The sequence below is a fragment of the Epargyreus clarus genome, unplaced genomic scaffold, assembly GCF_041222505.1.
Source record: "Epargyreus clarus isolate Ecla_fem2 unplaced genomic scaffold, WU_Ecla_fem_2.2 ptg000004l, whole genome shotgun sequence".
Taxonomy (NCBI): Eukaryota; Metazoa; Arthropoda; class Insecta; order Lepidoptera; family Hesperiidae; genus Epargyreus; species Epargyreus clarus.
Genome location: NW_027332212.1, coordinates 11,141,167 through 11,166,966, shown reverse-complemented (window position 1 = coordinate 11,166,966; position 25,800 = coordinate 11,141,167). Strand labels below are relative to the sequence as shown.

General features: G+C 35.3%; 1 protein-coding gene across 1 annotated transcript in view; it reads left to right on the top strand.

Moving 5' to 3' along the window:
- LOC140757196 (uncharacterized) overlaps window positions 1–25,800 on the top strand; it is a 106,958-nt gene that overhangs the window by 57,475 nt on the left and 23,683 nt on the right. The window contains exon 2 of the mRNA XM_073092733.1: window positions 14,396–14,664. Within this exon, the coding sequence (XP_072948834.1) occupies window positions 14,527–14,664 (138 nt within the window). The 5' untranslated portion in view covers window positions 14,396–14,526. The remainder of the gene's footprint in view (window positions 1–14,395; window positions 14,665–25,800) is intronic.

Below are 25,800 nucleotides of genomic sequence, written 5' to 3'. Positions count from 1 at the left end.
GTGAGTAGGCACTAAATTTCCGATTATTTGGATTTTGACTTTTCGTGTGTAGTTGTTGTTTGTAGATTTTTAATACACTTTTTCTCTCGTAGAGACTGCTGGTGGCATTATTTTTTACATAAAAATGACGACATTTATAAATGGCACGGAAATCAATTAGTTTTAAATACTTAGTATTATACTATGGAAATGCAACGCTAAAATTTTACATTGCCCTCAGTTCGCAAACTGAAACTGAAAACATATCGTACCAGACTGACTAAGTTTGAACCCGTGAGGATTTGTGTACCAAAACTTTCTAAGTTCTCCTTGAACTTAGATATATATATGGGTGAGGCGAGTGATAGCCTAGTGGTTAAGAAACTCGGCCTCTCGATCGAGGGGTCCGAGGTTCAAATCCCAGGCCATCTGATTTTTGAAAAGTTATGTGCGTATTAGAAATTAATTATCACTTGCTAAACGGTGAAGGAAAACATTGTGAGGAAACCTGCATACATGAGAGTTTTATAAAAAAAGTAATCTCAAAGGTATGTGAAGTCTATCAATACGCACTTGGCCAGCGCGGTGGACTATGGTCTAATCCTTCTCAATATGAGAGGAGACCCGTGCCCTGCAGTGGGACGTTAATGGGTTGGTGATGATGATGATGATGGGTAGAATTTACCTTATATTTATAATTGAAGGTAGATAGGTAGGACGCTTTCTGGTTCTTCGAAGGTAATTTTCACACGTTTTTTTGTATAATAACGGTTCTAAGTGCTACTGTGTTTCAGTTTCAAGTGTGAGTCGAGAGATACATACTTATTATGGTCGACCTTAGGTAAATTACTTATCTGGGGTTGATAGCAAATTTGATGTCCTTAGGCGACAGTAGCCTAAGGACATCAAATTTACTATCAGGTTGACTGCATGCTCGTTCCTTACTTGTGTATTACAAAAGTATTATAATATTAGTATCTCATGTGGTACGAGTATCGACCGAGTATAGTCCGAGTCTGAATATAGAAATAAATCGCGTCGCGTCGCGTCGAAATAATTGTATGACTACACCTGCTCGCAACAACTTCAGAGCGGACTAGCAGTTTGGCGCGGACTATACTCAATTTTAAAATGCATGAATTGGTTGGTTCATGATTGTTAAATGATCTGACTGAAATCGATTATACCTGTAATTACATATGTATTACCTACTGAAGCCATTTAATACCATTTTCACTCTAAAGTTTAAGTATGTATGAACACGAAGTAATATATTATTCACTATCGTTCCCTAACTTTACATGCGTGATTATTTATAGCATCTGGGTTAAAGTTATTACGTTCTATAACATTGAATTCTGACTAAAGCTCTACCGCCCCGCTAAAGTGGATTTGTCGTCATCATTTCGGTTTATCTGCTGTTTCTGTAACGTTTCCCAAAAAAATGTGAGCCGTCACGGGACGCCTGGCAGATGTGAAACATCGACATTATTTTGTAAAAGTAATATGCAGAAAAGAACATATTGTGATAGGAACTAAATATGTCATAATGATAAAATAAAATATTACGATTTTTTTCCAGATAACGATGACTATTTATTGAATAAACATTTATTTTCATTAAATACAAAAATTTACGAATTTATTTCAAATCGTGACTACTTAATGGAGAGAATCGCACAGTAATTGCGCATGGCGACGCGTCGCCACACCGTACACACTACTGCATATAGACTGTATATATATACCATCGTATAGCGTGGCACGGCATGCGTCGCCACGCCAGAAATCGGTTTTACGTGCGGCTATAGATGTTTCACATCAAAATCTGACGAACCTGAACGTTTATGATGTAAGAGATCAATATAACAAATCAAAGTCAACCACGATTGTCCCACTGCTGGGCACTGGTTTCCTTTTATAGTGCCTTCTCATTAGTCTACCACACTGGCCAAGTAGAATCGGTAGACTTCACATATTTTTGTCAGAACTCTCAGCTATGTAGATTCCTTCACGACAACATTTCATCACCGTTAAAGCGATAAAATTATAATAATTTTAGTCAATTTCAATCGAGAAATCAAATGTTCGAACCCAGAACCCACAGCGTGAATAGCTGAATTTCAAACTACACTATAGAGATGTCATGTCTATTTTCATTTTTGTACTGATTAAGGATAACCCTCCACCGTGAATGAGACTTAAAAATTACCTTTTCTTTTTTACGTAATAAATAATATTTATACTTTCTTTTTTATCTCATTTAAGGGCGTACCTAGTTTACGTTTCATCATCATCATCATCATCAAGGCCATAGTCCACCGCGCTGGCCAAGTGCGTATCGGTAGACTTCACATACCTTTTGATTTTTTTTTAAATCTCTCAAGTATTTAGGTTTCCTCACGATGTATTCCTTCACCGTTTAGCAAGTGATAATTATTTTTTAGTACGCACATAACTGAAAAATCAGAGGTGCGTGCCTAGGATTTGAACCTCGGACCCATCGATCGATAGGCAGAGTTTCTTAATCACTAGGCTATCACTGCTTTAACGTTTGCGTACATTACGTTACGTTACATTGTACGTTTACGAGATTTTATAATAAACCTACTACCACCGTAATTGATACGAAAAACTGACCTTACACGAGTATAATAAATAATAATATATGTATCAAACAAGGACTAATCAGAGATTCTACAAGGCTCAATCCACAGAACCGTAAGACCGGTTAGCAATCCTCTGAAAAAAGGTAAAAGGAAATTCGCTTTGTGTTGCAGATTTCAATAAGAAAGAGCTTATCCCCACTAATATTTCGGAAAGAAACGAAGCGTCGTCGAATTTCGTTTGCACAGATTTTGTAAGGACATATTCCTTACAAAATCTGTGTAAATGTTATGTTTTAAGTATGAGTCGGTAAGTTCTCAGCATGTAGATATATTAAGCAGCAAATATATTTAAAGGCTTTCTTACTGTGGTCAAAACATACATGGGTAGACACTGAAAGTTGGTAGAAATCATGGTTCCATTGGGAAGGTCGCCACACTCATTTCTAGCGTAAGAAGTTCTGCGTTTTGATGGGATGCCGGCAGATTTGAGGCATCTTAGTCCCAGATAGAAGCGATACATCTGTTTTGGCTTCTGGGGGCCTACCACCATCTTTTAAAAACCATCATAGTTCAGGAAAGTTTTATTTTCCCCTTAAAACAGTAAAATATTCCGTCATACACAGTTGAACAAACTTAAACCCTTATTAATTTTTCGCTTATCCATTGTATAAAACCAACTGAAATTGTCATATTTTGCTTAAAAAGTTAAATTTCCTGTAAAAAAGTAAAAGTATGATTAAAATAATATTGTTTTAAGAGATGGTAGTAACCCCCCAGGTATGACCACTATTCTAAAAGGACTCCTATACTAGGAGTTGAACTGATGACTGCGGCAGTTAGTACCTAGCATCAGTATCATTCAAAGGTGGTAGAATCCTTTGTGGCTCGACTCCGGCGGCACCACCGCCACACCTATTTCTGCCTTATAACAGTAGTGTTAGGCGCTGCAGTGTTCCGGTTTGAAGGGTGTGGTAAGGGAGGCAGACTTTTCCGAGGCGTTCCAGCTTAGTCCTCAGGGGTAGCGGCGCATCTGTGGCCGACCTCAGGTAGGAATATCTAATTCTATCTGAGGTTGATTACGGATGTCTATGGGCGGCAGGAGCCACTTACCATCAGGTGGACTGCATGCTCGTCTGCTACTCCTATATTATAAAAATAAAAATTCCATTCCATTGTATAAAACCAACTGAAATTGTCATATTTTGCCATAGATTAGTAAAGATTACTCACTCCTATTATTACAAGAAAATGTGCCCAGTTTTGAGAATTGAAATAGTTGCGTAAAAAAGTTTTTGCCTCGTCTCCGTGCTAAAATGTCCCTAAAATATTTGAAATTATTATTATAAATTATTTATTTATTATTTAAATTACGCAGTATTAGTTATTTATTCGTAAATTTTCTCTAAAAATGTTTTTATTTATCAAGAATTCAAAAAAAGAACTTACTATAATAAGCCGTTTGTGGCTTCATTCAATTTCAAGGCGGCGAAGTATCTTTACTAATCTATGTATTTTGCCTAAAAAGTTAAATTTCCCGCAAAAAAAAGTAACCCCTATTCTAAAAGGACTCCTATACTAGGAGTTGGTTACGGCAGTTAGAACCTACCATCAGGTGCATATAAAGCAACCTTGCAACTTCAATCTTATATAAAAATAAAACATAAATCGTAACTTAAGGTAACATTATCATTCGTTGTAAATCAGTCATACTAATTGGTTTACCATTCCAATCCCGGTTCTACTCCAACTTCGAAATTACCCCAACTTACCAAAAAAAAAGTTGCACGTACCAATCTGCTCAATTTATCACATAGGTACCTACGTGCCTTATTCACAAGCTTATCAAACGAATCAGTGGATAGTTTTCTAAAGAGCATATCGTTTTTATTCAAGTCCAATCGCCTTACGTTTAAAATGAAAACAAGGACCGTACCAATTGAATTTCTGTTTATTATTATGTTTAGGAGGGCTGTTAAGTCGAATCTGTTTCGATTTTATTATACGAAGTGAAAATATGAGATTGGTTTCGGCTAGATGAAATTGCTATTAGGCTATTGTTATTTAAAATTTTCTGAAATTGCTTTCTTAAGAGGGTTTGCAAAATAGATTCTTTGATAAAAGGTTATATTTTTTATTTAAATTACAAACGTGTATGTAAAGGTTTACGTTTGTAATCCTAATTTTGTTTATAATATAGGAGTAGCAGACGAGCATGCAGCCCACCTGATGTTAGTGGCTACTGCCGCCAATAGCCATCTGTAGTCAACTCCAGATAGGATTAGATACCTGAGGTCGTCCACAGATACGATCCCCATCCCACCCCATTCCATCCCTGAGTACTAAGCTGGAACGCCTCGGAAAAGTATGTCTCCCTTAACACATCCTTCATACCAGAACACAGCAGCGCTTAAAACTGCTGCGGCAGAAATAGTTGTGTTGGTAGTGCCGTCGGAGTCCAACCAAAAAGGATTATACCACCTTTAAAAACTTACCTTTTGTCAATAATGTTTGTTATAGCCAATTGGTTACATAAGAAAAAATAGTGCATTTTAAACGAGTTTTTATTTTAACAATTCTGTATTCTCTTCGAATAGGTTTGAGTTATATTCTCTTCTTAGATAGCTTGCGACACTTATAAATATTAGGTACTATCTACTTTTTACATTGCCTTTTTAACGTAGTGTTATCTAGAGTAATATTGTCTTCAATAAGAATAAAAATAAAAATTACGTTATACAAAGGTATACAATTCAAATGTCAGTAAGTGATTAATTAAACTGTAAAACAAACGACGTGATATTATAATCACATTGTGTCAGCATTTACTTGTTGCGAAGATAGCGATTTCACAACCTCAAAATAATAGGCCCAATTGATCGACATTTCAAGACAAATGACAATAACAAGAGCCTACAATCCAATATTAAGTAGGGTTGCCAACTGTAGATTTTTTTTCGAACATCAACAGTAAATTCTCCTATTTTGCCTTTTAAACCTCGTACAAACCCGGAAAGCTGTATAGGGGTAGAAATATCTGTAATGTGTATTTATCAGCTAAAAAAAAGGTCATCACTGCTAGTGTTTTGATAATGACATACAATACGAAGTGTCAGAGGTCAGTTATGATTTGAATATCTAAAATAGTTTGAAAATATAACAGGGATTTTCTCAATATAAGTAGATATTGTATTAATTAATTACAAGTCTAAAATATAACATTGGCGACGGTACCTCATTTATACAACAGTCACGATCAAACAATCTGTGAAATACGTATTTGTCTTTCAGTGCTTGATTTAAAAATCCACTAATCTTCCTTTATGTCAAAATCTCGTACATACTTGTACTGTAGACTTATAGTGTCCTCGTTCCTCGCACGAAAGACACACAAATCTCGAATATGTACAATAGGCAACCCTGATATTAACGAAAATAGGAACACTCAACTCCATAAGTCACGTACCGCTCACTTTCAGATGAATAAAATATTCGCGACGCCTATCGACTATTGACTGTTGATACGCGCGTAAAATAGAATTCATAAATAACTTTTGGGATATCATACGTTATGACATTTTTACCATTCTTGTTTCCATGAAATCTCCTTATAACATTGTAGTAGCAAACGAGCATCCACATGATGGTAATTAGTTATAGTTATCGCTAAACTGTTAGTCCGCTCTGAAGTTATTCCGAGTAGGTGTAGTCATACAATTTGCTATGGCAACGCGATTCATTTCTATATTCAGAGCGGACTGGCAGTTTTACGCGGACTATACTACCGCCCATGAATTTCTCAACAGATCCAACTCCATAGTTGAACAGGGGTTCTATCTGAAGCTGATCATAGGTGCGTTGGCACTGTTGAGGACTAAATGGTGGTCTGACATTCAACCGTCGTTCTCACCCTTTCCACCAAGATCGGTTCAACGCCAAATAGAAAGCCAATAGTTCAATAGAAATAGACACGCTAGAAATACAATGTACGTTTGCGGTCACCATACCGGTCTGACGCGCAAAGTTCGATCCCCGGCCAGACAGATATCCGACTGATGAATTTAGGTATCTGTTCTGGGTCTGGGTGTTTGTGTCTTCGTCTTTGTGTGTGTCCATGACACCGACGATACAGGGAATCCTAGTGTGGGGCTGTGATTGTAGAAAGCGTTTGATTTTGCGTATACAATTCAATTTATTCTCAAATATTAAAAAGAAGCCAACTTCCTTATGTAATGTACTGCTCACTTTCATGTGAATAAAATATTCGCGATGTGTGTCGTCTATCGACTCTTGAGACGTGTGAACATAAAATAGGTTTCACAAATAACTTATGCGATAGCAGGCGTCGAGAAGATGTATTTTTAATAACTTGGTTTATCAGCTTACTTTGGCCCCGTTATAGCGCATTTCAACAGTCGGTTTGTCGATTTTTATGCTCAGAAGTTAGTCATCTTCTATCCTCTAAAATATCGGTATTCACTTTCTAAAAATTCCGTAAGTCATTTAAGTTTTAGCCGTAACTATAGCTAAACTAAACCGATAATGAGATAAAAAATAAGTAAAACAATGAAAATTATTTGAAAACGGATATGTAAGTAATCAGAGGCGTTCCAGCTAAATCTCAGGGGTATTTGTAGCCGACCTCAGGTAGGAATATCTAATCTTATCTGCGGTTGGTTACAGATGTCCATGGGGGGCAATGCCTACCATCAGGTGGACTGCATGCTACTCCAATATTATAAAAAAGTCGAATAATATAAGCAGCATGTTAAGTAATGGAGCTTCATTCTCGTAATAGAAATACGAAAGCGATAGTTAGTATTGTTGTAATAAATCGATAACCACGCAAGGATAACTGAATAATTAAGTGTGTACAACTGTCAATGTAAGTAGAACAGCATACTACAATTAGAGCTGTCAGGTGTGCCTTACTTTTGTTAGGCACACCTACCCGACTTCGGAATGGAGGAGATTCTGTACTGATTCGACTGTATGTATTTATATATATAAGTTTAATAAGCACTTTATCGATTCAGAATCCCATAAAAATAACCATCTTAATAAAATTCTCGTGTCACAATGTTAGTTACCATACTCCTCCGAAACGGCTTTACCGATTTTCACCAAATTTTATATGCATATTCAGTAAGTCTTAGAATCGGCTACTAACTATTTTTCATACCCCTAAGTGATAAGGGTTGTTCACCCTTAACATTTTTGATGTGAAACATCTATAGCCGCACGTAAAACCGATTTCTGGCGTGGCGACGCATGCATACGATGGTATATATATACAGTCTATATGCAGTAGTGTGTACGGTGTGGCGACGCGTCGCCATGCGCAAGCAGTATTTTATCATTATGACATATTTAGTTCCTATCACAATATGTTCTTTTCTGCATATTACTTTTACAAAATAATGTCGATGTTTCACATCTGCCAGGCGTCCCGTGACGGCTCACATTTTTTTATTTATATGGCAACGTCTGCCGGGTCAGGTAGTATAACAATAAAATTTTATATTACCACTTAAAATTTCCGTCAAATTAATTGAGATATCATTAAGTTCAACTTAACAATTACAAATACAAATACAAATATGCTTTATTGTACACCAACTAATAAATGACAAATATTTACATACATATAATGAAGAGTACAATAGGTGGCCTTATCACTTAAAAGCGATCTCTTCCAGACAACCATAGAGTAATTGAAAGAGAAACATATTAGACACAAGAAACACAGGGTAGGGGTGTACAAATGTAAAAACATACCAACTAGAATTTATCTTTGGACATATCAGCAGCTAGCGTAGAAGGTGAAGAAAGTAAGGGATAGAGATATTACAGAGAATAGGAAAAAAAAAGATAGGATAACTAAATAAAAATAATAATAATATTTTAAATATATATCAGGTTAAAGTGTTAGGTAAAATTCCTTCACTTGTCTTTTAAAAGAATCTAGTGACTGTGCGCGACGGATAACAGATGGTAAGGAATTCCATAGGCGCACAGCCACTGCAGTAAAGGATCTGCCGAAGAAGGATGAAGAACAAGGAGTTGAAAGGGAAAGATTTTCATTAGAACGAAGAAAGCGTGTATCGTGAGAAAGATGTAGGTAATGAAATCGTTCCCTTAAGTAATTGGGACTGTTTGAATTAAACAGGACGCAGTATAAAGCAGAAAGAATATGAGTATTCCGACGAAGACGAATAGGGAGCCACTTGAGTTTCTTCCGATACTCTGAAATGTGATCATATTTACGAATTCCAAATATGAACCTGATAAACAAATTTTGAATACGCTCAAGCTTATTAAGTTGCTCCTCAGTTAGATCTAGATAGCAAACATCTGCATAGTCAAGGATAGGATGCAATAATGACATTGACAGGGAGATTTTGGTCGAAACTGGTAAAAAAAAAAGTTACTAAATTAATTAACCTTATTAACGCCTTATTATCAATTTAACTCGTTTTTACTAGGCCATTTTTTTAATCCAAATATTATAGATATAAAAGATAATAAAAGAAAACATGTAATTATAAAATAGATATGGATTTTTTATAATGATTTCTAACTAACGATACAAACATATCAATGTCTTATTTGTATGTCATTATCACGATAAAGAAATCGAATGAAGTTACGAGTACTTCGCCTTATCTTCAAAGGAAAATTATGTTTAAAAAGAGGAGCAAAATGAAGTTAACTTGGTTAAAATCCAATTGTAGTAATGAAATGGCAGCAACTAGAACGTCGGGATCGGGTGAAACTGACAGATCAGATTTAAACGTCTTCTATTATTATTAAATGAGAAATACGTTTCAAATCTTAAGCATTTACTTCAAATGTTTATGAGCTGTTACTTTCACAAGGTTTCACTAATAAGAAGTATAGGAAGTAATGCACTATTACAACTATAGTCTGATTCATAATTAGGTGTCCAAAATGTAAACAAAGAAATGTCATTGTCAAAATTCGATTACAGGTATTGTAAACCTTAACAAATTAACAAGAAACGAAAAATTTCACAAAATTCAACATAAAACAAAAACTTAATAACTGCACACAATTAAAAAAAAACGCGCTAAGAAAACTAGAAAAAATTCGAGTTCGATCACGATCACAAAAATGAATAATATTAGCTACGGAACTTAAAAATGGCGGCACAAAAAATGTGTTGGATGCCGATTGTGTGATCATTATCACAATTTAATTTTCTCTCATAAATCTTGTTTTTTTATTATTATTACTGTATGAAATGAAATTTAGTTAATATAAATATTGGAAAATGTGAATTGATTTTAATTTATTTAGATTATTATTTTATTATCGATGTATTAATTTAATATTGTCAAAAATAAGAAACTGCCATTTGACACATATTTTCTTGATAGGTCAACACCTTTGTTTACATTTTGGACACCTAATTATGAATCGGACTATAGTATGATTTTACACGAATATTATGGCGGAATTGAAGCGTTTCAATATGTAACGGGTACTCACAATACACAGTTTTAGTTTATTCATTGCCGATATTTCGATTCAGTTGAATGGATCGTGGTTATCGCAAAATATATTATTTATTATCACATGCTTAAAACTTCGAAGGAATACATCGTAAAAAACCTACATGCTTGAAAATTCTGTAAAAAATACGTGTAACAAATCTACCGAACCGCGCCTAGCCCATAGATATATAGCGTAGCGAAAAAAATCTAAGTCTATGATCTAGCCAGTGTGGTGGACTATGGCTTAGATCTTCGGACTATAAGTGCTATGTCCAGCAGTGGGACATAAATAGATTCATAATAGATAACTTATAAAGCGGATACTACACATAAACCTCGCAATAACCTTGCTAAGTTATTCATATGGTGTAAATATACTGACATTGCTGTCAAATTAACTGTTCGAAGGACATAATGGTAACAACACCGATTTATTGAATGTTTTTAAAAAGTAGGTTAATAATGGTATTACGATAGAATCGAATGCTATAGTAGTTGCACCACAGACTTAGTAGTCAATAGATAGAGACTGTTGTGTAAAATTAAATGAGTGATTTAATGCATCCATCAATTAGCTATAGATGTCCATTACGGAATGAAAACGAATCCTCTAAAAAACGATATTTTGCGATCTTATGTATTGAATTGATACAATTGTATTGAATTGAATATATGGCTTTCGTCTTTGAGTTTGAGGAGAAGAAAGAGTATCTTGTGGTAGTGTTTTCAAAGCAAGTGATAATAAATTTTTAATCCACATATAGCTTGAAAAATCAGATGTGCCTTGTTCCATCAGATTTGTTTTATGAGCAAGTTTAAGTTAACTACCTGTCTATAATTTTCTTCAAGAGTTTTTGATTTACACACTATATAAGTAACGTTGACATCTAACATAAAACGATCCAGCATATTAATCTTAATTATAAGTGCAAACGTCGCAAAGTGCATCAAATTAATGTATTATTCTGATAGCTTGGTAACTCTACATTATATAAAGGCTCGTTGTGTGTGTGAGTGGTACCTACTTGTAGTGAGTATCGTGCTTCGGTCATCAATAGGCACTGTTGTTGATCGAAATTCAACTAAAATATTTATTTATCTTTACTTATAAACTTGAACTATTGGAAGTGGATAACAAATGCGTATTTGTTCCTGAAGAATTCTGAGTCCTCGAGAACTAAGAATTTCGGTGAATAAGAGTTCTGATTCTTATTGTAAATGTGTCTTCTTAACGCCCTTCGAACACAAACACAAACTATTTGTTGGAACATATCCGCTACGATAAAAACAAAGAGAATATTTACACGCATGTCTGTCTTAAATCTTTCTTGTATATGTTTATATATTTGTAGTTACATGAAGTTTACGTATTAGAGCTTGTCTGGAAATAATGACAAGGAACCAGAAAAAAATATTCGCAGTCAATCCGGACCAGGGTACTAACCTTTTTGCTTTTTATTTTTTATGTGCAGAGTTACAAAATAAAGCGTACTCAAAAAGTGGAAGTGTGCGGTACATTGTGCGACAACGCTTTCCTATATTTTATAACGTATGTCAATGCTGGACATGTTTCTTTACAGCTCTTAATTTAGGGACACATGAGCAACAGAGCTAATGTGGGACTTTTTACAAGTTGCATCATATTACGTGTGATTTATATAACTGAATCTTTGTCATGTAGTGTTACTATTATAATTATCTTAATTAACTATATTACATATACATCGGCCCAGCTAGTTCAAAATAAAAACTACTTTAAAAGTTACCACAATTAATATGCAATTTCAATAATGTAGCTACTCTACATGCCTGCCTACTCGAAACTTTGAGAAACTGTTACGTGACGTAAGCGTATGCACTTTGGGGGCATTGCTTCACAAACTAAGTTACGTTAGCAATCATAGTACCTAATGTAGGATGCTACGTGTACCTGCAGTATAGAACTAGGATAGGTACGGTATGCCCTTGTTGTCGTAAAAGGAGATTTCCGTGGATATGGCCGATAAGAAGACCGTCCAGCGACCCCGGAAAGGACGACGGTATGGCGTCATATTATCGTAAATACCTAAAGCTGTGAATTTAACGTAAAGCTCTACTAAGGACAGTACGCTATGAGGATTCTGGTTGCGTTCCGTTAGAGATCAGATTAGAAGAGGCGTTTTAGCTCGATAAAAACCCCACATAACCCGTTATCCCTCCTAAGTCTCCATTGTATCTACCAAAGGTTGTACATTTTAAATATAGTTTGATTTAGAACAATCGACTAAGTTTTAACAATGTTACCTAACCTGTCGTGTCTTGCCGTCGTTATGTGTTGACAGAATATTTATTTATCGTTTGTCGATATCAGGCACGTGCGGGCTAGTGGCGTGCCCAGACCGCAAATAGTTCGCTAAGCGTCGAGTTTTTATGTTCTCAAAACGGGTTACAATAGCGTAAATAGCTCATGATTGATATCTGTGCCTTTGCTTATGCAAGCAGCAAACTAGCTTAGACCTGCTGTTGTTTTATGATATAGGAGTAGCAAACGACAACGCAGTCTACCTATTGGTTGGCAGCTGCCGCGCACAAATACCACACCACACACACCAGGTCCACACCAGGTCACGGATGCTACCCCTTTTTTCTTTCTTTTTTCTCGAGGGTGAAACCTTCAAAAAAAAATTCCGGTGCCGTGGGAGCGACACGGGGTTATGTGGGACTTTTACCGCACTAAAACCCCCCCGATGGCCGTCCTCGGCGCAGCGTAGAGGACTCCGGAATCTCCAAAGGAACGCGACCGGAGTCCTCTCAGCGCACTGCCCCGTCGGGCTCCGCCCAGGTGAGTTTGTATCACCACACCATCTGGTGTATACGACTATTGCCGCCCGCAACCCAGAATGTCCCTTTTAGTCGCCTCTTACGAGAGGCAGGGGATACCGTAGCCCTATTCTGGTCTCGGAACTACAGGGAAAACGGATGTTACCCCTGAGGATTAAGTAGGTACGCCTTCTATAGGTATACCCTTAGTACGCCCTACAAATCAGAACACAGCAGCGCTTATCATAGTTATAAATCAAAAATAGTGTGACAGTGATGCCTCCTGAGTGATGGTAACCACTAAAACTCACGAGAACCCCAGAATTATAATATACGAAATAATAATAATAATAATATGCGAATCAGAGTCAAAACCAAAATCATTTTGTATGAATTCAGTTGCCATACTGTTTTTCAATAAAGCTTGTATGAATGCTGATTAATTGCATGCGGAGAACATATTCCTCATCATTAAATGTATATTATTTTTCAGAGATTACTTTTTAATCAGGCAAAGTCAACCCTTATTATTTTTAACTATTAAAGGAGTACATATCAATGGGTGCTAAATCCTGTGACAGTAGTAAGTCTTTCAGTTGCATCATTAGATTATGCAAATAAATTTGTGTGTTCATCGAGATCAGTAAGTAGTCAAAAATAGTTCAAAAAAGTTAGTAGTTAGAGTAACCGCTTCCTTTTTTGAAGTAGGTTAAAAATTCATAAGTGCGCGCTTGGGATTTGAATCTCGGAAGCTTCAATCAAGAGACCGAATTTAAAACAAAGGCTATCACTACTACTATTAAAAGTATGTACTATACATACTTGTAATCAAAAATATTTCAAAAAAGGTTCCTTAATGCTGTGAACTTTGATACAATATTTATAGAATTACCTATAAGGACATTTCACATCAAGAAATAATATATCAAAGTCAGTGATGGGGCTATTTCTATTGTGAGCCTACTTCCGTGCACGATTGACGTCCTGAGCACTCGTGACCTGTCCAAATGCTATTTTGAGTTAAATGACAAAGTGAAGCGTCTATAGCGTCGGTTTACATACGGACCGCCAGACTTAATTAAAATGTCCAAAGTAGAGTGAATGAGGTTTTACCTGCTAATGGTAAATGGCCTCTGCCGACCATGGATATATCTAAAATATAACAAACTTCATATAGGATTGAGGGTCGACCTGAAGATTATAAATGCATTACCACTTCCGAAGGCAAAGATGATCACCTGATATGTAAATGAGTCGGTATCCACATTGCACATCCTTATATCGAAATGCAAAAACTTTTGCGTGCTAGAAACCGGTAGGGCAGAGTTACCTCCCGTGTAGAACCATACTTGTTCTTCCTATCATGTAGGAATGTGATAATTTTAAAATTGACACCTGATAATTTATAATTAACCTAGTGTTTTCATATGGTTCCGTTCAGTACTGAACCATATTATGTTTTTCCTGATAAGTAATCATCCCCTTTCTTTTCAGATCTCAAGCAGTAAAAATGCTATGGAACGCTGCAGCAGCGGTGAGATGACAAATTCGTTGAAAATGAAACAAACTTCGCCATCATGGCGTGAAAGAGCTATAAATAGAAAAGGACAGAGATAGGCAGTTCAATGGAGGTGAACGGGACGGAAACACGCGGCGAGGAAGCGGCGGTGGCGCTGGCGTTGAACGTCGCCATCACTGTGATCTCCGCCATTGGTCTGCTCCTCAACGCCTACATACTGTTCGTCATCGTTATTACCAAACAGGTGACTATATACTTTATTTATATGTATCTTATTTTATAATGTAAGAGTAGCAGACGAGCATGCAGTCCATCTGATGGTAAGTGGCTACTGCCACCCATGGACATCTGTAATCAACCCCAGATATGATTAGATTTCTACCTGAGGTTGCCCAGAAATGCGCCGCTACCGCGGGGTGGATTTCTGGCCGTGGATATATTTCAAACTGTGAAATTTGATGCGAAAATCTATTTCCTTAGACAGGAATAGAGTTCAAGAGACTAGTTTGAGCATTTTTCACTATTCCCTATAGTTTTTTGATTTGTGTGTTAAAATAAATAATCTATTAGGCTTCTCCATTAAAAGTACATCTGTTATATTTATTAAACATTTTTTAAACAGTAAATTTATCAAATTACGTCAATTTTATAAATTTATTACTTCTGACGTTGATTGTTGATCGGCCATTTTGTGCTCTCCAATATTCCGTTGGGATCGAACAAATTGCCGAATTTCATTGAATAATTCCGTTTCGCTTAATTTCAATCATCGCAATATTACAATTAAACTTCTTAATTAATATTCATAAAATTTTAATGTTAAAGTCGACTGTTTCGGAATTAATGGGGGTTGTTGATCAGAAAGAGAATAATAATGTTTATTTACTTTTCTTTTTGTTTTACGGCTTTCTTTTACAGGTTCCAATTATAATTTACAATATCTACGTAATATTACGTTGGGATTTCTGCTTTCGTAACATATCTGTTCATATATTTTATGATCTGAATTTTTAAATGAGGTAATAAGAATGCCTACACATCTATGGCCTACAATGTTAGTACTTAAGTAAGTTAGTAGTTTAAGGTGGTAGAACCCTTTGTGGTTCGACTCCGGCGGCACCACCGCCACACCTATTTCTACCTAATAACAGCAGTGTTAGGCGCTGCTGAGTTCCGGTTTGAAGGGTGTGGTAAGGGAGACAGACTTCCGAGGCGTTCCAGCTTAATCCTCAGGGGTAGCGGCGCATCTGTGGCCGACTTCAGGTAGGAATATCTAATCCTATCTGGGGTGGATTACAGATGTCCATGGGCGGCAGTAGCCACTTACCATCAGGTGGACTGCATGCTCGTCTGCTACTCTTATATTATAAAAAAAATCTTAATTAAATTACAATTACAATAACCGCGTGGTCTAACTACTATGCTTATGTATGCATTGTAGATACAATACCGATTTGCTGTTTAATCTTTAACAATTCGTTAGTTCAGGACTATAGACCAATACGACCATGGGCCAATACAAAACTCTATTTAAATCGGAGGACCTAATTATTATGTATCGTCCAAGATAAATTTGTCATCTATTTAATCTGCCGTCCTAGGTTCCAGCCTACTGAGTCTTGATAAAGCCACTGTGGGTATGTTAAACTTGCTATCGAATAAACAACAAATTATCTTCATAATGTTGTCAACAAAAATTCGTGGTTCAATACAAAACTCTATATAAATTGGAGGACCTAATACTTGCGTTAATTATTAACACATATTGTTGAAAAAGATCGTCCAAGATTAATTTATCACCCATTTAATCTGCGGTCCTAGCCTCCAGCTTACTCAGTCTAATGGCAAAGCCACTGTAAGTATGTGAAACTTACTATTGAATAAACAACAAATTATCTTCATAATGTTGTCAACAAGAATTCGTGGGCCAATATAAAACTCTATATAAATTGGAGGACCTAACACTTGCGTTAATGAACACATATTGTCGAAAAAGATCTACCAAGATAAATTTGCCGCCAATTTAATCTGCCTCACTCACTCTATTGATAAAACCACTATGGGTATGTTAATCTTATTAATTAATAAACAACAAATTACCTTCATAATGTTGTCAAGATTCCCTCACTGACATTCGACGCGCGATCTCGCGTCAAATGTCGAGTCTTTGATTAGAGCTTGGAAATTAATTAAAAGTTCACTACATTTTCCTCGCCAATGCTATTTTGGTGTCCTTTAAGTGCTTGTCGAATTAATTTAACATTTTGTTTGGTTTGGCTTCTTTAATCATTGGGAAATATTTATCAATATTGATCTTAAAGCATCAAGGCTGGTTCCTATATTGGTTTATAAAAAATGGAGGAAAAAAATATAGGTGAAAAGACTTTTTAACGGAAATTGTTGTCTTGAGAAGTAACGATACCAAAAATGAAATAATTATTATCGATTTAGATATAATATTTATTTATTTAATGAACACCAATATAATGTACACATGTAATTAGAGAAAATAGGTGAGTGGCATTCCAATTACAGGTGAAGACAGCATGCTATAGAAAGAAGCGAGTATATAGAATTATAAGGGTAAAGTGAACACATACATTTTTAGACACTATTTGTAAACTAATTTCAATTTTTAAACTATTTTTAACTTGCAAATGTCATAACTTGCAATATGAGTGATATGATCAGTCATTTTGTTTTGTAATGGTTTCACTTCTTAATACATGCACTTTTTTATTAATTACGCCAAACCAGTATAGTTTTTTTTATAAGCGTAGGTACATAAGTACAATTACGCTTTTGTGTAATTATCAGATGTCTCCAAAATAATTATATTCGTTTACAAATTCTGTCATGGTTATTTTTGGTTCATACGGGTGTACGATTAATATAAAATGAATAAAAATATCTAAGTGTTTCAATGTTTTCAAGTCCTGCATGCTTTCGTAAACTATTAAAAATATGTATTAGATCCAGACTTTTATTTGAAGGTGGAAAAATATGAGCCAAATTTCACCGACGTTTGGGAATCTGGGTCGTGTGAGTCTAATACAAACTTTAATCTTGAAAACATCACTTTCAAGAAGTAAAAATATAGGAAAGATTTCTAAATCTATCGTAAAATTGAATGTTCTCTTATTTTAATTTGTTTTTAGTTTTAAGTTACTACTTAAATTAATTGGATCAGTTAAGTTAAGGACCACTGGAATGGACATTATGATTTCTACCTATGTTCATACAAATGTTATAATCCCTAAACCCTTAAGGTGGTGGTAAGGTGGAAGGTGGTAGAATCCTTTGTGGTTCGACTCCGGCGGCACCACTGACACACCTATTTCTACCTAATAACAGCAGTGTTAGGCGCTGCTGTGTTCCGGTTTGAAGGGTGTGGTAAGGGAGACAGACTTTTCCGAGGCGTTCCAGCTTAGTTCTCAGGGGTAGCGGCGCATCTGTGGCCGACCTCAGGTAGGAATATCTAATCCTATCTGGGGTTGATTACAGATGTCCATGGGCGGCAGTAGCCACTTACCATCAGGTGGACTGCATGCTCGCCTGCTACTCTTATATTATAAAATTTAAATGAAAATTTAAAAAAAATGTTGATTTGGTGAGAATTTAAAAATCGTAAAAGAAATCCACGTGGCGTTGTCACTGAGGACCAGGTTAGAATCATAAAATATGATGTTCAAAAAGTAGGGCAAGTACCTACCGTATATGTACCGACATGAGTGTGACGGTTATCAGACGAATTAATTTCGCGCCAAGCGGTTACATGTGTCCCATATAACCTGACTGGTGTTAAAGGTAATGTGTTTTAAAGGTGATTCAACTCTTTGTGGTTTCTAAAGGCACCACCGTCTCAATGAAAACAATTCATTGTGCTTTGAAGGATGTAAAGGAGCGTTATTGCAACTGAATGCTCAGTAGATATGCATGTGTGACCGACCTTGTGTAGAACACTGGACCTATATAGGGTTGATTACATAAATGTCTTTGCGGCAGTTCCCACTTTCCATCATATAGACTGCGTGCTTATTAGATACTTCTATGTACAAAAAATAATTACCGTCCTCCGTGGAGGACATATGCAACACAAAAACAAGTGCTTTCATTCCCAACCTTGAAGGATATAAATAGGCCCTTAGTCTCAACTTTGTAAGTGTGAATCAGCCTTATTTAGTGTCGAGTGTTGAAGGACGGACGAGAGGTAAAGATTGCAGGCATCAAAGATTACCCGCTCCAAGGTGATACGACATGATCCACAGCTTACGACATTAGCGCCCTTGGGTATAATCACTTTCATTGCAAATAAGTGGTACCTTTGATGACGTGAATAAAGACTTAGATAAAATGTTCACGGCTAAGCAACGGAGATCTTTTTTACAAGCTTTTTTTAATAATCTATGGTTAAAATATTTGTATCATTTTAAAAACACATGAAGATGTAGAAGTTGTATTTTTATTAGCTTTCTTAACACTGCATTTCCTAAATGTAAGTATACTTTCAACGATTTGCATACCTAAATGGCTACCACGTCTACATGCTAAGTATAACTATCCTAGCTTAATTGGATATTAGTATTAGTTACTTGTTTGGACGGCTAAAATTTCCATATGTATAACATCTAAAATCTTAACAAAGTTGAATTTGTAAGCCGTCTATGGTCATTGGTTTTAAACAATAACTCCCGATATTCGACTTCTAAGTCCGCTACATAGATTAGTAAAGATTACTCACTCCTAACAAGAAAATGTACCCAGTTTTGAGAATTGAAATAGTTGCGTAAAAAAGTTTTGCCACGTCTCCGTGCTAAAATATCCGTAAAATATTTGAAATAATTATTTAATATGAATATAAATGAATATAAATTTTCTCTAAAAATGTTTTTCTTTGTCAAGAATTCAAAAAAAGAACTTACTAATAACCCGTTTGTGGCTTCATTCAATTTCAAGGCGGCGAAGTATCTTTACTAATCTATGGTCCGCTCCTATAACTTTTCGAAGTTATGTGTGTATTTAATTAACTAATTAAGATGGACCAACTAAACCCCTTTCCCTCTGTGAGAGCACTCGTGCACAGCAGTGGGATGGTAATGGATTGACGACAATTCTTGACGACACTTCTTTCAAGCAGACAACATTAACATAATAAGCTATATTCCTAAAGAGGCCATAAACCGTAAAAGTACTAACTGTATAACTCTTGTCATAAGCGTCAGATAATGAAGCGTCTATTAGCCCGACCACATTAGGCCTAACGCGAATTACTGCGATGTTTCGGGCCAACAACGGCTATTATAATAATATTCTCGGGGGTGTGTATATAAGGGATGTTAATTCAGCCTCTTACATGGGAATTCAGGGTTTGATTCCCAGACGTGAAGGATGCAATGTCGGCGAAGTAAGTAATATAATTTTCTTATACTTAAACAATGACATTTTATACTAAATATTTTTACAAACTTATCTTTAATTTTCTTAGCTCAATCAATCTTAATGTTGATGAATTTCGCGACTGATATTTCTTTAAGCGGACTGTTTTTCTTTGTTCTTTTTTGTAATATAGGAGTAACAGACGAGCATGCAGTCCACCTGATGGTAAGTGGCTACTGCCGCCCATGGACATCTGTAATCAACCCTAGATAGGATTAAATATTCCTACCTGAGGTCGGCCACAGATGCGCTGCTACCCCTGAGGACTAAGCTGGAACGCCTCGGAAAAGTCTGTCTCCCTTACCACACCCTTCAAACCGGAACACAGCAGCGCTTAACACTGCTGTTATTAGGTAGAAATAGGTGTGGCGGTGGTGCTGCCGGAGTCGAACCACAAAGGGTTCTACCACCTTCAAATGTATGTATGTATGGGTCTGCCTTTGGCATGTCCTCCAGCCGAAATGGTTCAACAAAAGGTTATTGACTACTGATGAAGATGATAGTTATCTTTATGCTCTTGAGATCTTACCTCGTAGCTCGTACCAGTTCGTGATAAGTAAATTGAAAATTTCGATATATTTACTAGGATGTATGCTTATGACTCATACTATAAATATTCGAAGATAACAAGTAATTAATTAAAAAAAATCAAAAACCCGACTGCACCAAAAAGGCTGAAGTAGAATTTCCAAAAGCAGTGAAATAGGCATTTCATTATTTTTATCCAGAAAGCCAAATACAAAGTTTCATAGTAGGTGTCTGCTTCAAAAACAAAAGATGTTCAAACAATATTATCCTATTTTATCCTCGTAGTGTTCATTTACGCTATATAAAGAACCTATATGTAAAATTCCAGCACGCTTAAGTTCAGCCACAGTATAAGGATATACAGTATTTTATCTTCATACAAACGCACGAAACGCAAGCCACGCCTACTCGCCTCGAGGTAAGTAAACACTCGGTACACGCAGTGTCGTGAATGTGCCACGGTGACGAGCGGGTTATGTGACGGTTTTGTAAGATATTTTGTTGTTTCAAGAATAATATGGCGAAGAAAAGTTATAGATTATATTGTGTTGTTTTTGGTTGCTTCAATTCGTCAATAACACATCCAGATATAACATTTTTTAAACTGCCTGGAAACTCCGAAAGGTAAGACAATTACAATGATTTTTATGTTAATACTAGATACTTAATCTACTAGGTACTACTACTACTAAATGAGATTAGTTTTTAATTAATACAATTTGATATTTTAAAAAAATACGTATGATTGTTGTAATTTTGGTTCAGTAGACAGGTGTCAGAGCTTGTTATTTGAGGTTATCCCTCTTCTGAATTAATAGAATAAAACTATTTCTTCGACCAATTTACAACTTTTATTATTCCCGCGCAAAATAAAACTCGAAACTGTTGATAAACGAAGGGCTTGCTTGCACAACGCACGCGTCGTATTTATTCGTCGTCGCGCGGCGCAACAAAGGCTGAGGGCGTGGCTTAGCGGCCTTTCGGCACCCGTTTGTTCGCGCGATATGCCGCCGAGGGACTATTCTGAATGAGGTAATATAAATATTAGAAAATGAGAATTGATCTTAATTTATTTAGATCAATATTTTATTATTGTTGTATTATTTTAAGATCGTCAAAAATAAGAAACTACCATTTGAAAGGTATTTTCTTGATAGGTCAACACCTTTGTTTACATTTTGGACACCCAATTATGAATCGGAGTATAGATTATAATTAGAGATGCGCCGAATATTCGTTTGGTATTCGGTTTTCGGCGTATTCGGCATCTTTTTTGGTATTTGTATTCGGCCGAATTATTCGGTTTTGGTGCCGAATATATTCGGTTCGAGTAGGTATGTCTACTTTCGTGTATACACGACACGGTACATAACTAAAACACAAAACTTCTTATGTAAGATTTATGTTATATTTTAAGTCAAAGAAATCCTATGATAATTTAATAACATAAAGCAATTAAACTTCAAATCAACATTTATTTTGAAACCTTAAAATAACATATTTATTACTTACGAGCTGTGCCCCGCGGTTTCACCCGCGTTAAAAGTGTAAATACTCTGAAGTTTTCATGGGATTTAACTTTTTTGCGCTTATCCCTAATTCTTTTTCCAAAATTAATGTAGCCTATGTTACTGTCTATAACATCAGCTAATTGCCAGTGAAAGTCCCATCAAAATCAGTACAGCCATTTTAAAGATTAGCCGGAACAAACCAAATTTGAAATAATTTTTTTTTTCGTTAAAAGTACCGTATGTACCGTATATTTTATATTTTCCTTTTATGTTATATGGTCTTAGTAAAATGTTGTTATTTTGACATTACAAACAGACACTTAAATTTTAATTATTTGTATAGATTCTAAAGTTAGTATAGTTAACATTTATTTTAAACCTCAAATCAGTATTTCTTCTTACAACTTAAATCAAAGTTTTAATGAATACAGGTAACTGGCAAATTGACAATAATGGACACTATAAAAGAAATATTAGAACCTGTTTACGCGGCAAAACAATGAATTGGTAAACCGAATCATTCGGCCGAATATCCAGTTCGGTGAAAGTTAAACCGAATGATATTCGGTATTCGGTTATTCGGTGAAACCACTATTCGGCGCATCTCTAATTAAAATTATTATTAAATATTGTATTAAATATTTAAACTAAATTTTGCATAATTTATGTTAATTTATAAGCTATCATGTCGAACATATTTCATATTTTATTGTTGTAACTGTCAAGTACCCAATTATAAGAATAGTTTTTATTACGTAATATATACATATTAAAAAACATAACATGCATTTTCATTCAACACTTTCTATATAATTAACTATAGCATTCATTTGTATAAATAAAAAATACAACATTTACAATCAAAAAATTAAAAAGAAAGTCAAGTATGCAGATGTAATTAAAAAACTGTAGGCAGGCAGCCCTAACGCGTTACCGTGCCCAGCGCAACCGTAGGTATCTAATTCAAGGACAGGGCCGAGTTAAATTACTGTATATCCTTATACTGTGGTTCAGCGGTTTCCCTTTGCGTTGATCTCTGGCACAGCAACTCACTCATTTAGTCAGACAGTCATATCGATGTGTATATACGAGTATATATGTACTAGCTGACCCAGCAAACGTTGTGTTGCCATATAAATAAAAAAATGTTAAGGATGAACAACCCTTATCACTTAGGTGTAAAAAAAAAATAGATAGTGGCCGATTCTCAAACCTACTGAATATGTATATAAAATTTGGTGAAAATCGGTGAAGCCGTTTCGGAGGAGTACGGTAACTAACACGAGAATTTTATATATAAGATATATTATATAATGTATGTGTAATCTCCTCTTAATTTCCTTTATTTTGACACCCTACTCGATAGATTTGGTTAACTTTTTTAAAACGTGTTACTATTTCGCGAAAAAATTCACCATTTACGGTCTATAAAATATATAACTTCAGTTAATCAAAGTTTCGGTCATTATTTTACCTCGTTAGAGGTAGCATTTCATTATTTTTATCTAACAAGCCTGATACAAAATGTCATAGTGTTTGCTTCAAAATTGACGATTGTTCAAATGAACTTTTAACCCTTATTTTACCTTCTACGGGGTTGATTTTTTGGAGGGGGATAAATAAGTGCGTCCTTGTTCCTATCCAGAAAACCAAATACAAAATTTTATAGTAGTTGCTTCAAAATTAAAGGATTTCAAAAAAACTATTTTCCCCTATTTTACCCTCTTAAGGGTAGAATTTCCAAAAGGCCTTTCTTAGTACTTATTCAAGCTATATAGAGAACCTGTGTGCAAAATTTCAGAACTGTAAGGTCCTTGGTTTAGGCTGTACGTTGATTTCTGAAAAATGAAAAAGTCATTTAGTTAGTCAGTCAGTCAGTCACCTTACTGTTTTATATATATACAAATATGTTTTTATAATCTCCGTTTAATTTCCTTCCATTTGATACCCTACTCGATAGGTTCGGTTAACTTTTTTTTTAAATGTGTTACTATTTCGCGCCAAAAATCCGCCATTTTGATTTTTTTTTTACTAAAACCTATCTAAGGACACTCGGGTCATTGAGACAAATATAATGACACTTTAACTGTTGAAATTCATCTAGCCGTTTGTTAGATCGGATCAAATAAAGAAAGACAAACATACAAGATACGCGCGAAAAACATAACCCTTCCTTGGCAGTCGGGTAAAAAGAGAGATCTAATGACATACCTTGATATATTGACATCTGAGCTAAATTTACAAACACATTGATTAAATAACGCTCCCTTGGCAGTCGGGTAATGTATGCAGCTATAAATAGCTATCTTACGATAGAAGGTAATATATTCAGTTACTTAAATATTTGTCAATATCTAGAATGGAACTGGGAGCAGTTCACTAGCTATGTAAATACCACGGAGCTAAGAATACTAATAATAAGAAGAATTTCTCAAACAACTTTTGAATTACGGTGTAAAAATACTTCAAAAGTAGGAAGGTTAAAAATATTGCGAAAAGTAAATTAAAATGAATTTATTATTTTATTATAGTTACGGGTGAATGAATAACTTTGCTTTGAAGCCTAAAACAACAGCAATTGGATATGATAACTGTGGGTATACTCGCCCGCAGCGAATCTGTGGGCGGAATGATACGAACCTTTGAAAGGGCGGTAGGGCAGTTGTCGGTAACTTGCGGCTCTCTCCTTGCAGCCCACTTTGCAGAACCTCTTCTTGTATACCGCGGATCTTTCTAAACTAATTAGTTTAACTAAACTAAACTAATCAGGCAGAAACTTCTGGCTAACGTTACTCAAAAAGGGACTACTTATTTTTGACAATCTTTTTCTCCAAATAATTTCTTTTATTTTTAATGGCCTATTTTCGCCAAATTTTAGAGACATTTCCTAATGTGGTATGTGGGTCAGTTTTACAAATAAATAGAAACAGTGATCAGCTGATTCAAATTTATTTGTAGCTACATTTAAAATAAATTATCACTTTAATAACGGTGAAGGAAAACATCGTGAGGAATTATATAAGGAGACCCATCCTACCTGTGAGACAATAACGGCTTAACAAAAATATTGAGCGGATCTGATGAAGGACCCGAATGCTGACCATTGCAACACCTCAACTGTTATATACAGTTGAGGTGTTGACTCGTTGGATGAATCCTCATAAGTACTATTCATTTTATACACGAGTTAAATGAAAGTTTATATTCATTTTTATTTTCAAATCTCATTATTACATTCATCTTACAAAGTTACAGAAAGTTTTAATCTAAAATTACAAGTAGTGGTTGTTGCTTCATCTGCCGGAGTGGGCGTTTTCAAATTGATGTAGTTTAGTTGGAATTTCATAACATTGTAATGAAAACAGCGGATTCTTATTCTTAGAGGTGGAAGTTTGATTGAATTATATAGTAGGCGGGGGCTATTTTCATAAACCTTACAAGCCTCGCAAACTTAGTACGTGACTGGATTAAATCTACATTTTAGCAACAATTTTACTCTTGTTTAAAGTAATTTGAGAGATATTTTAAGGGCCAAGAGTATATCGTATTTTAGCTTTAACTAGGGTACGTCCAGTGGTCGTTGAAATTCAACTAAAACAGTATTAAAACTTTGAAGACTACTTATTCATAACACATAAAGCGCGCCAATTTGCGGTCAAATAAAAAAGGCAGTTTGATAAAAAAAAGACAAAAAAACTGGTAAATCTTTTTTGTCCCTGCCTATTAAAATAGTATTTTATACTATAGAACTAGCAAACGAGTATGATATCCACCTGGTGGTAAGTAGCCACAAATACGTTGCTACCTCTGATGATCAAGTTGAAACGCTTTAATATAACACTGTCGAAATATGAACACACCAGCACTTATCAACACTGTTATAAGTACCTAAATAATTATAGTTT